Below are 16,375 nucleotides of genomic sequence, written 5' to 3' on the forward strand. Positions count from 1 at the left end.
ATCCAACACATACCCAAAGAAATGCTCGCTTTATAATTGCTGAATGGCAGCATTACCTCAGGTGAACCTCAGAGAAATCAATCATGAGGCCAAAGCACACACACATTGCAATGTTCGCACGGATTTTGCCCCAGCACCAGGCTGTAATTAACCCATTCCCATACGGGTGTCTTAGTTTAGGAATATCGCATGTCAAATCGCTCCAGAATTTTAGGGGGAAAAAAATCACCTCTCAACTAGGAATGCATCCCCACCCCCATAGGAAACCAGGCTAGTCCCACTGTAATAGTTACCATTGAGTTGACAAAGAAATATACAAATGGGAAGATTTAGAAAGGGAACCGAGCGTCTGCTTTCATTTGTGAAAAGGATTTCTGTATTGTTGAGATTCATGATTTGTTTTCTTTTTTCTTTTAATGAGCTTCTTGGGAGCTCTGGACCTTTAGTGGGATACTCACTGGGCTGCTGAAACACAAGGTCAGCAAGATGAGCCACCACCTACTCTGAAGCAGAAAGATGAGGCTTTCTACTCTTATAAAGATTTACACTCTCATAAATAACTCTGCTCCAGGCACTTCCCGGCCTCTCCCATTCCGCAGGCCTGCGGCCTCACACCCAGAAGATGGCTGAAGTGGAGCTCAAGATGGGTGGGCTGCGGGCCCCATACCACGCCACCCCCACACAGTCCACCTCGATCAACATCCAGAGTGAACCCCACATGCCCGACCCCATCATCTGGTCCCTCTTCAATGCGCTCTTCCTCAACTGCTGCTGCCTGGGCTTCGTGGCCTGCACCTACTCTGTGAAGTCTAGGGACCGGATGATGGTGGGAGACATGACTGGGGCCCAGAACCACGCGACCACCGCCAAGTGCCTGAACATCTTCGTCATTCTTCTTGCCGTGGGCACAGTGATGAGCCAGCAAGGCCACTAGCCATTGCACCATGCTGTGTCCTGAACCCTCCAGCCCTGCCCTGCTGGACGACCTGACCCCTGGCTTGCCTGCCCAGCTACTGTCAACAGCCATTTGCACATGTATCTGCATCTATCAGCAAGCTCACTAAAGCCCCCGGTGTGTGGGGGGAAAAAAAGATTTACACTCTTAGAAACCCACAGTTCTATCTTACACTCTAGGGTGGCCAAGTTAGAACTGGCTCGATGGCAGTGAGGCTTGTTTTTGTCGTGATTGTTTGTTTGTTTTCTGTCTTATTTTATTGTATCTTTTGCTATTCCCAAATGCCCAAGAACAACGGAGCAGACTGCCCAATACAAACTGCCAATGGAAAAGTTCCTCCCATGCCCCCTCTTTTTTTTTCCATCACCAGTATTTCATTAAAACAAAATCGAACCCTTAAATTGCAAGATGCATGTAGCCTTTATTCTCCTTTGGTCACAAATGAAGAAAACAGTGTCAACAAAACTTTTTAAAAGCCAACATACCTTAGGGTTTGCACAACAATGCCTCTCGCATTTTCAAAAACAGCCTTTAACTGTGGAATTTCACCCAAATAAAGTCATATTAGCTTGCATCACGCTCGGTCGTTCCATGGCCAGGATGAAAGTACTGACCAGCACCAGGAACACACAAGGGCAATCTGCCTGGTTAGCTAAGTGTGTATCTTTGACCAAATAGCTCAGAGCCTGCCTGGTGGCTCAGCGGGTACTCCTGGGGCTTTTAACAGCAAGGTCAGTAGTTGGAGAGAAGAAAAAGGGCGCCAATAAAGACTCAAGATCTCAGAAACCTATTGAGACAATGCTACTGTTCTATGGGGTCTCTATGAGTCAGAATCAATTCAGTGGAAGTGAGTTTGATTTGGGTATCTATACATGGAACCCTAAGATGCTGAAAGGTCCTCCAAGAATAATTTTCTCATTCCTATCGGAGGAAACTAGCCACCATCCCTTCCGGGGGCCAAGTCTACAAGCCAGGTGTCCTATGAGATCAACTGCTTTCCATGGTACCACTCTGGCATCCGGAACAAAAATGCATGTACAAACAAGCTATCTAACAAGACAAAACCACACATGTGCTATATGGTTTGAGAATGCTTATTATAAGAAAGCTGTGGGGGAAATGTCCAACAAGTCATTAAAACTGGCTCAGAAGATGGTTGACTTATTTTGCATTGTTTCCCGGTTCTGTAGAGCATTCAATTCCTGAATGATTTTCTTAAAGAAAACCTCTCGATTTGTAAATATCCTAAGAAAAGCAAGGCTGGTAAAGTATTTCCTGGAAAAGGAAACATCATTCCCACCCACCCCGACCTCATAAAAGCCAACCAGCTCCTCCCCTTCAAGGTCCAGCTAGCTCAATCACCAGCTCTACCCTGGAGGCTTCAAGCCTAGCCCTTAGGCGAAACCTCCCCTTTCGAGGCAAGCCTCCCTTTTTTTACCTGTACAGAGAGCTCTCTAACTGGAAAGCAAGCCCAGAGAGACCAGAAACCCTGCCTCACCTGTCCATTATCACCAGCAAATCGAAGCATCTGTTCCCAGAAGCCCACCGAGTCCACTTCCAGATCTCCTGCCTCCCTCCACCAACACCTGGACCCACCCAAGACTTAGTCTCGAGCGGAAATCCTGGGTCTCAATGCCGGGCGAATGAGTCTTTGGAAAATGACAATACAGAGCCCGTGGCACCTCTAGCTACTGGGTGTTTGACAACCTTTAAAATCGAGGCGAACAGCAAAAGCAAACATTTATTTGTGAGGCTCCCGGGCACATTCTAAACTCACGTTGTGTTAACTAGTTTAAAAAAAAATCTCAGAACATCATTCGCCAAAATTTAGAGCTAAAGGCTGTTGATCAATTGCAATGCACATAAAATGATTTACGGTAAATGGTTTTTTTTAAATACAACTTGGAATCTTACACCATACAATATTTCCTGGTCCGTCTGCTCGTTCAATGCCAAGTTTGTTTGTTTAGTTTTTCTTTCTGTCGGAGAAACGTGATAGCCCCCAAGTACATGAGCTGCCCTGGCAGCGGGCTCAGACTGGACGCTGCGCTTAGGGTCCCCTAATCCTCTAAGCAAGCCTGAGTTCAGTTCGTTCCTGGGGCATTTCTTCCCATTTTCACGCTTTCAAAGCGGCAGGCTGCAGTCCCTGGGTCGGAGCGCCACAAAGTTGACCCTTGTGGGATCCCAACCCGCACAAAGAAACTGCAGAAGGGAGACGACTTCCCAGAACCCGGCGACCCACAGGGCGCGATACAGCTGGCCCCAGGGTCCCTGGGCGCGGAGCGGCGCCAAGGCGAAGGCACCCCCGCGTCGGACGGCGGGCGCCCGCGTCCCACCCCACACACCCCCTTCCCCGAGTCGGTGCCCGGCTCGAGCCTCACCGCGGCATCGCTTTCTTCCATCTTCCATCGCCCGCGCCGGCCGCCGCGCAAAGACCTCGGCGGGCGCGCGGGGCTCGGGGCCGGCGCTCAGGGCTGCTCCGCCTCCGGCCGGCGCATCGCCGCTCTTTGTTGCGCTCCCGGGACCGCCGAGCGGCGGGGGAGGTTCCCCGCGGCGGCGGCCGGCGCGCACCCTGGCGGAGGCGGCCGAGCCTGCCGATCCCGCGCCGCGGCCGCGCGGCCGGCTCCCAGCAACGTCAAAGCGAAAGCGGCGCGGCCGCGGGGGGCGGGGCCGGGGGCGGGGGCGGGGGCGGCGCCGGGCGGGCGGGGAGGCGGGGCGCGACTCCCGGGAGCGCGGCCCGGGGCTGCAGACCCTGCGGAGCCCGCGGCCGCACGCGCGCCCGCACGCTCGCCCCTCCGAGAACGCACACCGGCCGGTGGCTTTGTCGCCTCCTCCGCCCTTCGCCGTTTCCAACCTCAGGAAAGCGAGCGGCGCCTCCGAAGGTGGCTCTCCCCAGGCAGGACCGGCAGAGGGAAGCCGCGCGTTGGGTCCCCGGAGGCGCCGGGAGCGCAGGGTGGCTAGCTCGCCGCCCGCCTGGTGGGACCCGGAGCGGGGACGGACTGCGCCAGGCGGAGGGCCACCTGCGGCTTGATTGCTTCCCAGAGAAGGCACCCCGGACGACCTACTCAAACAGTCCTTATCCCCAAGGACCTATCTATCCATTTTAGGCTCATTTTACCCCCTGTCACCCTCTCAGAGGACAGGTGCTGAGTACCCACCCAGCAGTCTAGTCTCAGGACAGTGGCACGCCGAAAAGTGCGTTTTAAGGGTCCAGTTTCATAGCAACCCTATAGGACAGGGAAGAACTGCCCCCCTTTGAGTTTCCTAGACTAGCTCTTTTTTTAAATCATTTTATTAGGGGGCTTATACGACTCTTATCACAATCCATACATACCTCAATTGTGTAAAGCACATTTGTACATTCATTGCCCTCATCATTCTCAAAACATTTGCTCTCCACCTAAGCCCCTGGACATTGGCTCCTCATTTTTCCCCTCCCTCCCCGCTCCCCACTCCCTCATGAGCCCTTGATAATGTATGTTATTATTTTGTCATATCTTTCCCTGTCTGATGTCTCCCTTCACCCACTTTTCTGCTGTCCGTCCCCCAGGGAGGAGGTTATATGTAGATCCTTGTAATCGGTTCCCCTTTCTACTCCACCCTCCCTGCACCCTCCCTTTATCGCCACTCTCAGCACTGGTCCTGAAGGGATCATCGCCCTGGATTCCCTGTGTTTCCGGTTCCTATCTTTACCAGTGTACATCCTCTGGTCTAGCCAGATTTGTAAGGTAGAACTGGGATCATGAAAGTGGGCAGGGAGGAAGCATTTAGGAACTAAAGGAAAGTTGTATGTTTCATCCCTGCTACATGGCACCCTGACTGGCTTGTCTCCTCCCAAAGGCCCTTCTGTGAGGGGATGTCCAGTGGCCTACATATGGGGTTTGAGTCTCAACTGCACTCCCCACCTCATTCACAATGGTAAGATTTTTTGCTCTGATGCTGCCTGGTACCTGATCCCTTCAGCACCTCGTGATCACACAGGCTGGTGTGATTCTTCCATGTGGGCTTTGTTGCTTCCGAGCTAGATGGCCGCTTGTTTGCCTTCAAGCCTTTAAGCTTTATCTTTTGATAGCCGGGCATCATCAGCTTTCTTCACCACATTTGCTTATTCACTAGCTTTGTCTTTAGCGATTTTGTCAGGAAGGTGAGCATCATAGAATGCCAGTTTAATAGACCAAAGTATTCTTGAATTGAGGGAGTACTTGAGTGAAGGCCCAATGTCCATCTGCTACCTTAATACTAAACCTATCCATATATGCTCATAGATATATTTCCCCATCCTCATATATAAATATATTTACATATGTGCATGACTTTATTTAGACCTCTAGAAATGCCCTTTGCCTCCTAGCTCTTTCCTCTATTACCTTTGACTTCCCTCTTGTCCCATTATCATGCTCAGTCTTCATTTGGTTTTCAATAATTCCTCTTGATTACATTACCCTTACACGAGCAGAAAGCCTCCTCTTTCTCCCCTTGAGCCACTGGTGGTTTCGAACTGCTGACCTAGTGCTCAGCAGCCCAACGCTTAAACAATACGTCATCAGGGCTGTCGTTAAAGGTAAAATCCCAAAACCAAACTCACTGCCTTCGAGTTGCTGCCGACTCACAGTGACCCTATAGAACAGCCCCTGTGAGTTTCCCAGGCTGTAGGTCATTAAAAACCAAACTTTCCATCAGAACGGTGCAGACCTTGTTTTCTCTTCCCCTTCCTTGCATGTGGTAGGTTCAGGGGTTGAAAATGCTCCCAATGTGGTTAAAAAGAGATCGTGGAGCCCAGGATGGGGAGTGCTAACCTTAAGATCAGAAGTTCAAAACCAACGGCAGCTTCCCACAACCAGCAGCTCTACAGGCAGAAGATGAAGCTTTCTGCTCCCCTAAAGATATACGTCCCTGAGGAGCCGAGATGGCATAGTGTCCACATATCGGGCTGCTAACTGCAAGAGAAAGACCAGACTTTCTGCTCACGCAAGGAGTTAACAGCCTTGGGAACCCACAGAGACAGTTCTACCCTGACCATACTGGGTCGCAGTGAGTTGGAATTGACTCACTGGCTGTGAGTTGGAAACACCTTCAACTCTTACCTGTTGTAACCACCTCGAGGTAGAACGTGTGACCCGCCGTACGATAGTCACTGTTTTACAGCTTGACTGTCTCAGGCTAGCCTTACTTCCTGTGCTCAGTAGCTAAATCAACCCCCCTGCCATCCTGTCAATTCTGACACCTAGCGCAGTAGGACCTCCAAGAGGAAGCTAATGCCTAAAAACAAAGTAAAGCACCTCTGGTAGGTTACCTATTTTCCTGTCAACTTGAAGCTGTGTGAAAGTGGAGGGGTGGTATTCAACCTGTCGATCAGGTGGATGGTACCTCCTGGTGGGTGTGGCTTTCGCATAGTAGGGCCCTAGGAGCCTCCTCCTCTCTCAGCCTTTACCCTCACCTTCCTGCTGGCTGACCCTGATTGCTGGAGAACCCTGCCACGTTACCACCGCCATTGATGCGCACGACTTTGCACCCGTCAGCCTGTGATCATCCTGCATTGTGCATCATTGCATGTGGCTGCATGAGTCTGAAGAGGTGACTTGTGGACGAATATCACACTTAAGGACTTGAGTGGGACTGGGCTGCTATATGTGTAATTACTTCTTAAAATAAAGCTCTTCCTTACACACATATGAGCATCACGGATGTGTTTCTCTAGTCAACCCGACCTAACACAGCAACTAAATGGCCAAGCTTAGGGTGGAGGGCCAGGTAGTCCAAGGATCCAAGTCAGGGTCCTCAGCTGTTGGGCGACCTTAACTTCAGTTAAAGCTCAGCAAGGATAGTGCAGCCAGAGTAGCCAAAGAAGCTGCCTGCGTTGCTGTAACTGCCGCGTCTCCCACAGTGCGGGGTTAGCCTGTGGGTCCCACCACAGGAGCCAGAATGAAAGAGTGGAAACACACAATCCCACGCCTACTTTTGAGAAATTGCTGCTGTCCATGCTTTCCCTGACCCACTAGCAGTGCCAGCTCAGGAAAAGGGGGGAAATCACCGCCATCAAGTTGATTTTGACACATAGTGACCCTCCAGGACCGGGTAGCACTGCCTTGGTGCCTCTTCTGAGGCTGTGAACTCTTCAAAGAAGTAGAGAGCCTGAGCTTTCTCCCTTGAAGCAGCTGCTGGTTCTGAACTGCTGACCGTGTGGTTAGCAGGCCGATGAGTAACCACGACATCTCCAGGGCTCCAGACAGTTATGGGCAGATAGTGAGATTTCTTTTTAAAATCATTTTATTGGGGGCTCATAAAACTTGTATCACAATCCATACATACATACATTGTGTCAAGCACATTTGTACATTTGTTGCCATCATCATTCTCAAAACATTTTCTGTCTACTTCAGCCCTTCATATCAGTTCCTGATTTTCCCCCTCCCTCCCCACCCACCTCCTTCCCGAACCCTTGATAATTTACAAATTATTATTATATTGTCACATCTTATACTGTCTGATGTCTCCGTTCATGAGATTTTAAAGCACTAAAAATACTTGGTTATATTTACTTTTTACGAATCTACCTTTCACCCTTCCAGAAATAGCCCTGGAGACAGTTTGAGTGGGCCTCCTCCCAGCAAACTCGGCATTCTTTGAAACTCATGGCTTCACTACTTTGTCCAAAAGAGTAGGAGTAAGAGGCAGTAAAAAGTGGCTCAAGGGGAGAAAGATGAGGCTGCCCTGGGATTTGACTACTGGCCTGATGGTCTTTGCCTGGGAATTGAACCAGCAACTCATAAGGAGGTCAATGATTTGCAGCTAAATGTAAAACTATATATATTACACCTAAGCTTAGCTATTTACTGGAGCAGAGAGCATCATTGACTCCTAGACAGGCTGGAAGGAGCCCTAGCAGCATAGTGGGTTGCTGACTGCATTGGGCTGCTAACCGCAAGGAAGAGAGTTCAAGCTCCCCAGCCACTGCAGGGGAGAAAGATGAGGCTTTCTGATCCTATAAAGATGTACAGCCTTTAAAACTACACTGGGTGATGCTACTCCGCCCTATGAGTTGGATTCGACTCAGTGGCAATGAGTGAGATAGAGTGGAAGGAGCCCTGGTGGTGCAGTGGGTTAAGCATTTGATGACTATCCCCAAAGTCATCAGTTCACACCTGCCCAATAACCCTCAGGAGTAAGGCATGGCAGTCTACTTCCATAAAGGTCCACAGCCTCAAAACCCCTCTGTAGCAGGTCTGCTCAGCTGATCGGGTTCCTGGGTAGGCATTGACTCTATGACAATGAACTTGGCGGGTTTGGGGTTAAGATAACATGAAATAATCCTTGAGTGGTGTAAACAGTTCATGTGAAATAGGACATTTGGAGCTATGAGTACTCTGAAGTACCTCGGGGCGGGGGGGGGGGGGCAGAAGGGGATGGCAGGGTGACGCACTTCTGAAAAATCAGCCCTGTAGCGCACACTTCTCCTTAGACACACATGGGGTCGCCATGCATTAAAACTGGTTCCCAAACACCTACTTCGAGAAGGTGGACCTGAATTTACATGCATTTACTGGTTACCTAGGACACAGCACCTACACTCTGAGACTCCTTTTCCAACACAGTTGTTATGGGGTCACAGGAACTGTTCGGGAAAGGTCAGTTCAAACGATGTTTCCCATGTTCATCAGCAAAGGAAGATTATTTTATTTTATTTCCTCCCTGAACCCCAAATGTTTAAAATGTTCACTTAAAAGCTGATCACATATGCTAAATAATCATTCAAGGTTGGTGAGCTTTTTTCCCATTTTAAATATTTACAAATATAATTTCTGGAAACTCTGACCAACGTAACGTGGCCAGAGTTAACACTCTGAGGCTGAGAGTTGTGTTTGTTGGGAGGTGCCATCAGGCTGACTCAGATTCACGAAGACCCCATCTGCCACAGAGCAAAACAGGGCCAGGTCCTGGGCCATCCTCGCCAGTGCTCTTATATGTGAGCCATTTTTCACTGCCTGCTGTTGCTCACCTCTTTGGAATGATCGTTTTAACGGATTTACATAGCTTTAGTTCACCTATCACTCGGTTCACCCATTTTAAGTGTATAACCTGTGATTTTAGTGTGTCCACATTCATCCCCACAATCCATTTTAGAGCACTTTTCCATCACAAAAAGTAACCCCATGTCCATGAAGTGTCACCCTAGTCTCCTCATTCCCCCACACTCCATCCCATGGCCGTTCTATTTTCTGCTGCTAGAAATCAGCCCATGCTGCACATGCCGTATAGACAGATCACACAACGAATGACTTATTGTGACTGATTTCTTTTACTTAACATAGTGTATTAGTCTGGGTTTTGTAGAGAAATAAATCCAGAGACACTCCTATGTGTATACAAAAGAGCTTTATTTAAAGAGTAGTTTTATATTAAGAAAACATCTCAGCCCAGTCCAGATCAAGTCCATAAATCTGATATTAGCCCATATATCCAAGACCAGTCTATAAATTCCTCTTCAGACTTGCAGAGAACACGCAATGATGCTGTATAGAGGAAGATCACAGGCCTATGGGTGGAAAGTCTTGTGGATCCAGTGGCAGTGGAAGCATCTCAATGCTGGCGTGGGTCTCCACGTGGCTCCTCCAGCTCCAGGGCTCTGGCTCCATCAGTGTAGCTCTGTCTGCCTTGTCATCAGGAATGTCTCACAGCAAATGTGTGTGTCCCTCCTCCAGGGAGGAAGACAGGAGCTCCCACAATCCTCTGGAGAAGGCCATGCCCACATAGAGGCCTCATTGGCTATGACCTGATTGACAGGCTAGACTCCACCCCTTCGCAAATTGACAGATGATGTAACTGCTATGCACAGTATTTTCAGAATTCATCCATCCGTGTTGTTGTTAAGTGCCATCAATCCCAACTTATGGCAACCCAACAGAACAAAACACTGCCAGGCCCTGACCATCCTCACAATTGTTCTTATGTCTGAGGCCCTTGTGGCAGCCATGTGTCAGTCTATCTCATTTAGGATCTTCCTCTTGTTCACTGACCCTCCACTTTACCAGGCATGATATCCTTGTCTATGTGTCAAAATAACCTCTTTTTTTGTAGAATAATATTCCATTCTATGAATAGGCCCCTTTTTACTGAGCCATTCATCAATTGATGTACATTGAGATGTTTCCATTCTTTGCTATGAAAATTGGTGTACAGGTTTTAGCTCACACAGCGGTTTTCAGTTTTCTTGGGTAGCCGGGTCATATGATAATTATGTTTAATCTTTTTTGAAGAACTGTTTTCCAAAGTGGCCACACCATTTTACATTTCTACCAGCAGCCTGAGAGGTGTCAAAATCTCCACATCCTCGCCGACTTTGATAGTTACATATTTCCCTGTCAACTTGAAGATGTGACAGTGTCTGCATGGAGTTCATCTTGTCAATCAGGTCTGCACTTCATGACCTCATTTGAAGGTGCCACAGAGATAAATGGCTGTCTGGAGGAGGGATGCTCTCCTCTCTCTCTCTCTCTCTCTCTCTCTCTCTCTCTCTCTCTCTCTCTCTCTCTCTCTCTCTCTCTCTTCCTGTTAACGAGCCAGGCCGAGACTTGAGAGAGCCCTGGACATGGATCACCACCATTGAGTCCAAAGACTTTTCACTCATGGCAAGAATGTTCCTCCATTCTGCATCATTGTATGTGGCTTCGTGAGTCTGAAGAGGGATTTATGTACTCGAATTGGACTTAAGGACTTGAGCTAGACTGGGTTGGTATGTTTTATTGATGCGTAATTACTTCTTGATATAAAGTTCTCTCTTACACATATATGGGTGTCCCTGAATTTGTTTCTCTAGTCAACCCAGCCTAACACACTGATATTTATCTGGCTTTTTTCTTATAGCAATTCTAATTAACATGAAAGATGTCCCAGCGGTGCCCATGGTTAACATGGAGTTCGGCAGTTCAAACCCACGAGCCATTCCACTGGGACAAAATGAGGCTATCTGTTCCTGTAAATATTTATAGAATACCCTATATGGAAACCCTAGGGAGCAGTTCTACTCCATTCTGTAGGGTCCGTCTGAGTCAGAAGCAGCTCCATATTTGTGTGTTTGGTATGGGTTAGTGGGCGTGAAGTGATGGGAGAATTTTGTAGAGGTAAGATCTTGAATATGGTTGATCAAACATTATGTTTTCTTATTGATATTTTAGTAATATTACTGACAATTCACTATTAATACTAAAGATACACTTTTGTTGTCAAATTGGTCAAGGCCTCTCAGGTTTCTTTCTTATCCCTCTAGCATTCCAGAGCATTTCACGTTTGCCTGGGAAGTGATTTAAATGCTTTCATTTAACTGAAACTCATGAACTCACTTTTGCTAATCCCTTTCATAAGTTTGAAGAGCCTTGATGGTGCAGTGGGGTACATGTTGGGCTGCTAATCACAAAGTCAGCAGTTCAAAACCACTGGCTGCTCCTTGGGAGAAAAACAGGGCTTTTTCTCCAGTAAAAAGTTATAGTCTCAGAAACTCACAGGGTTGCTGTGAGTTGGCTTCAACTTTGTGGCACAGATGTTTTTTATTGTTGTTGTTATCATAAGTTATATCATTTCATACAGATAAATTAGATAATGTCACGTGAGCAAGAACTTTAATATTTTCCCTTTGTGTTCTATGAATCACTCTTCTTTTTGGTTTTTGTCACTCTATCAGATTCTCAAACAATACAAGTCTTCAAACATGCCTTGAAATAAAAAGATTTTATTTTAAATGCCTAAACAACTCTACCATAATATTTTTCATTAGAAGTTCTTCCAGACATGCTTCAGTGAATAGATAGGATGCTATATCAATCAAATACCAGCTGCATTGATATATTAGACAACATACATCCCAATCATTTTTACTGTGGAATTCCTGTCTTTTAGTACCATGCTTGTTCTGCAGTAGGGGCTCAGTAAATTATGGTTGGATTGAAATTTGCCATTTTCCAAGGGAAAAATAATTGCCTAAAATCAAGCTGCTAGGGTTTGAAAAAAAAAAAAAAGAGCCAAGACTGATTCCAAGAGAGCCAAGACTGATTCCAAGGCTTTTGTCTTGACTATTGGGATGATGGGGTCACCATCTGCTGCGCCCGGGAAGGCCATGGCGGAGCAGGGGGATCAGGTACTCAGTGGAGACATAGGAGGTTAGGGCTCTTTCTCAACCTGCAGCAGAAGTGTCAGCAAGCTTTGGGATCGCCGAGACTAGAGTTCAGGAGGGCGGTGGGTGCTGGAGCTGGAGTAGCAGTGGCGTTTATAGGCAGGAGACAGAAGCACCAAAGGAATGAATGATGAAGAGCTACTCCCAACACTCAGAAGGCTGGGCGATGATTAAGAACCAGCAAAGGGAGATAAAAAAAGGAATGGTCGTTGAAGGAAGAGGGAAGCAAAGAGATGCTATTTCATGGAATAATTTTGGGTAAGCTTTCTGTACACCGTTTTCCTCCCTAAAGTGTTTAATTAGCAGTTTCTTTCTTCGGCACACTGCAATCATCACTTCTCTTGTTATCCACCCTGTCTTATTATTTGCAGGCAAATGGAAGAGGAGCACTCTGTGACTGTAATTCTAGCAATTTCTCACTTTGCCTCCAGCTATTTGTTATGTCTGACTGAATATCATTAATCTTTCTTCACTAACATTTCTGGAGGAAAAAATTTCTCCTGGAATTAACTGAAAACACAGATGCGATTGACCCAAAGATTTGCAGGAATTAACCCTGTGACCATGGGCTTGGTTTGGGAGCCTACTGTAAATGAAGTGGTGTTTTATTTACAAGCTGCTGCTGTTGTTACAAAAGAAATGAACAAACACGGTTCCCTAAAACGGTAGGAAAGAAAAATCTAGAGAAAAATCTAGACTGTTGATATTTATCCTCCTGATGGAACCAAAGGGGCTACCTACTAGCCTTTTATTCATTAGGAGAACCTTTCCCGTGACATTAGATAAAGTCTTGGCAGTCCTAAAAGGTGTTTAGACCATTCTTAGATCCTTAAACACGGTGTCAATTCAGTAATTAGACTCTACCCAAATTCATGCTGACTTTGCATTACATCGACCCCCGTTTCAACTGGATGTGAATAGTGAGAAGGGCAGGTGGTCTCTCCCCCGCTCTTCAGCCCTAGATGCTGTCAGCCTCTTCCTGCCCCATCTCCAGCATAGACACGTGAGTAGAACTAAGCCCTGGGTCCCCAAACTTATTTGGCCGACTTATTTTTCAGGAGGAAAAAATTAATCAGCGCCTCCCTGGCAATGAAAGTCTCCCATACTATCCTCCATAATCCAGGATAAAGTATAGATATCTGTTTTCACTGAATCACCCACTTTGGGAAACACTGACCAAAGGAGCTAGACTCTGCCACCTGCCTTGCATATGGCCCGTATCTGGTCCACCCGTCCCTTGCCTCAGCAACTGTCTAGTGCAAACTGATAACACTCGCAGGGTACACTCCAGAGCAGTCGGTAAGCCTTCGCTCGAGGTTTCCTGGGAGGAAGCCAGCCCATCACGGACTCCATCGCCTCTGAGGTGTGAGTGAAGCCACCATGCTCAGTGTCTCCCAGCCACAGGCAACTCGTTTCAAGTTTCTCCAGTGGGTTCCTTTGAAGTCTTCTGACCCAGCTTGCCCTTACAGAATAGTACCACCCCTCACGCCCCCCCACCCTCCGACCCACATGCTTTCCACTAACGGGGAGGAGAGCAAGCAGAGCTCTGCCACCATCTCCTCCCCCTCTCACTCCGTCTCTAGCTTTGATCTGACTGAGGGACCACAACTGTGGACCGGAGTCTCAGGAGGATCTACATAAAAATCCACATGGGTGGGAGGTCTGCCTCATATCGTCTTAGATGCCCTTTGCTATCAATTGCAGCAGCACCTCAGTAGACCCTGAGGCAGAAAGAGCCCTTGAGTCAAACTTAGCCCTTTGTTTTCTCCCTCTAAATATATACGTGTACATATATTCATGGGAACCAGGAGCCCTGGTGGTACTATGGGCTAAGCATAACCACATTGTGAAAATTGAGATGTTTCATATTTTCTATTGCTCACACCTGCGATGTCCAATACTATAGCTTCTCACCACATGTGCCTATTTAAATGTAAATTAATTAAAAGTAAATTTAAAATGCAATTTGTCAGTCTTGTTAGCTGCACTTCAAGTGGTCAGTAACCATCCGTGGCTAATGTCTACTATCATAGGCAGTGGAGACCAGGAATAGTCTCATAATCACTGAGCGTTCTATTGAATGGCATCGCCGTGCATAATATTCAGGAGCCTTGCTGGCATAGTGGATAACTGGTTGGGCTCTTACCTGCAAGGCCAGCAGTTCCAACCCACCAGAAACTTTACAGAAACTGACTCATCTTTCTCCCTTGGAATCAGTGGTAGGTTCGAACCACTGACCTTGCAGTTAGCAGCCCTAGCACACAACTAGGATCCTTGTTTGGGTTTAGATAGTACAAACAAACTCCATTTCCGTGGAGCTATTTCTGACTCCCCATGACACTATTTAGGGGTCAGATAGCCTCATCTCCCTCCCGCAGAGAGACTGATGGGCTTAAATCACCAACCTTGTCATCAGTCACCCAAAACTTACCCTCCAGCGACACCAGAGCTCCTTGTTTGGTAGACCCACAACTCAAGCCCACCACCATCAAGTCAATGCCAACTCCTCGCAGCTCTGGAGGATGGAACAGAACTGCTCTGTAGGATTTCCAAGATTTCACAGAAGCAGGCAGTCTCGCCTTTCTCCCGTGGAAGTGCTGGCAAGTTCAAACTTCTGTCCTTGGGCCTAGCAGCTCCGTGCCTAACTCACTGGGCCTCCGGGGCTCCTTTGGCAGATGAATGGTAAAGCCCACTGCTAATGAGTCCACAGCCCCTCAATTTAGCAGATACAGCAAAACTCCAAAGGCATTGATTGTGAGCCAATTCCAACTCAAAGCGACACTATCAGCACAGAGTAGAACTGCCCCTGCGGGGTTTGAGGCTGTGGCTCTTCACAGCAATAGAAAGCCTCATCTTTCTCCTGCGCATCGACTGGTGGTTTTGAACTGCTAACCTTGAGGTTAGTAGCCTACACTGCCACTAGGACTTTAGTTTGGCAGGTAGGAAGTATGAGATAAATGACAAATGAAGCTGTGGACCGAAGAAACCAGATGATTTCAGTGGTTTCTTCTTGTAAGAATGTAAGTTTTTACATTTTGGCTTTGTTTCGGTTTTAGTACAGTATTATATATGGATGCAACCATTCATCTTTTTTTCCCTCTTTATATAAGTACATCCTAGTTACAGCTGTTTTTCTGATTCACTCTTAAAAAAATCTATCTACATCCTCCTACTCCACCCAGGGAGTGGGGCTTTACCATTAAAATAATTGCTGAAAGTATATTTTTAAAGGAAACAAAATTTTTCCCTTAAACACGAAGGCATTTTAAAAAAGAATTATTCAGAAAATGAAAGGGAATGACTTCAAAAGCAGCATTAATGTAAGGGGAATTGCATAGAAAACTTTGTTTCCTCTAAAAGAAGCATTTCAATTCAATTATTATCTTCCCGCCCCCCACCCCTCTGTGGAGAAGGCTTCTTGTGGCACTGTGTGCTCAGTTGTGAAAGTGCCCAGGGGCTCGGCAGCCAGCAGGGCAGCATAGCGCAGCCACCCGGGGAGGGCTGAGAGGAGGCAGTGAGGATGGTTGCAGAGGCCTCCAGAAGGCTCCAGAGCCAGTCGCAGACCGGAGTGCCAGCTTTCTCCCCAGGACGCCTTCGGGTTCTTTGGTCTCTGTTTCCTGATCCATGAGTAGGGGAGATTGGACTTCCTGCTTGCAAAATCCCAGCATTCCTGGAATCACAATGCTTTCATTTAAAACCACTTTTATTTTCAAAACCTTCACGGGCCACTCGACTCGCTGTTAGGGGCCATAGGGAATCCTCAGAAGGAAAACGTCTAAATCACGCCCCCAAGAGACTCAGGGTAGACAGACCTCTCCAGAGGCCCGAGGTCACACCTGATTCATCCAGTTACCTTTGATCTCTAGCGCTGGCGCGCTGCCTGGGACATCGGACATGCGCACCGGTGTCTACTGACTGAATGGACAAATTAATGAATTCTTGCCTAACCCCGGGTGGGAAATACGATGGGGTTTTAAGGATTCCTTTATTGCAGGGACTCTAAGGAGCAAAAGTCTGGTAATGATCGTCAACAAAGCAGGGGGAGGACTTCATAGAGGACCCTCCCTATTAACTGCATTCACTAAGGACTCTTCTACTAGGAGATCTCTGCAAATGGAAGTGTTTCCGAAAGTAGGGAAGGCTAGCATCCCTGTCCACATTTCCCCCCTGAAGACGCCCAGCCTGGAGACGCAGCCACTGAGCTCACTTACAAGAGGCCACCTGCAAGTTCCCGGGGCTGAATTCTGCCTGACAGC

General features: G+C 47.5%; 1 protein-coding gene across 3 annotated transcripts in view; it reads right to left on the reverse strand.

The window, feature by feature from the left end:
• PSD3 (pleckstrin and Sec7 domain containing 3) overlaps positions 1-16,375 on the reverse strand; it is a 527,311-nt gene that overhangs the window by 451,368 nt on the left and 59,568 nt on the right. The window contains exon 1 of one of the 3 annotated variants that reach the window (XM_075556568.1): positions 3,337-3,560. The exons of the other annotated variants lie outside the window; for them this stretch is intronic. Coding sequence (XP_075412683.1) covers positions 3,337-3,357 — 21 coding nt within the window. The 5' untranslated portion in view covers positions 3,358-3,560. Of the gene's footprint in view, positions 1-3,336; positions 3,561-16,375 lie in introns of those variants that run through there. 3 annotated transcript variants of the gene reach the window in all.

Source organism: Tenrec ecaudatus, chromosome 8, assembly GCF_050624435.1.
Source record: "Tenrec ecaudatus isolate mTenEca1 chromosome 8, mTenEca1.hap1, whole genome shotgun sequence".
Classification (NCBI taxonomy): domain Eukaryota; kingdom Metazoa; phylum Chordata; class Mammalia; order Afrosoricida; family Tenrecidae; genus Tenrec; species Tenrec ecaudatus.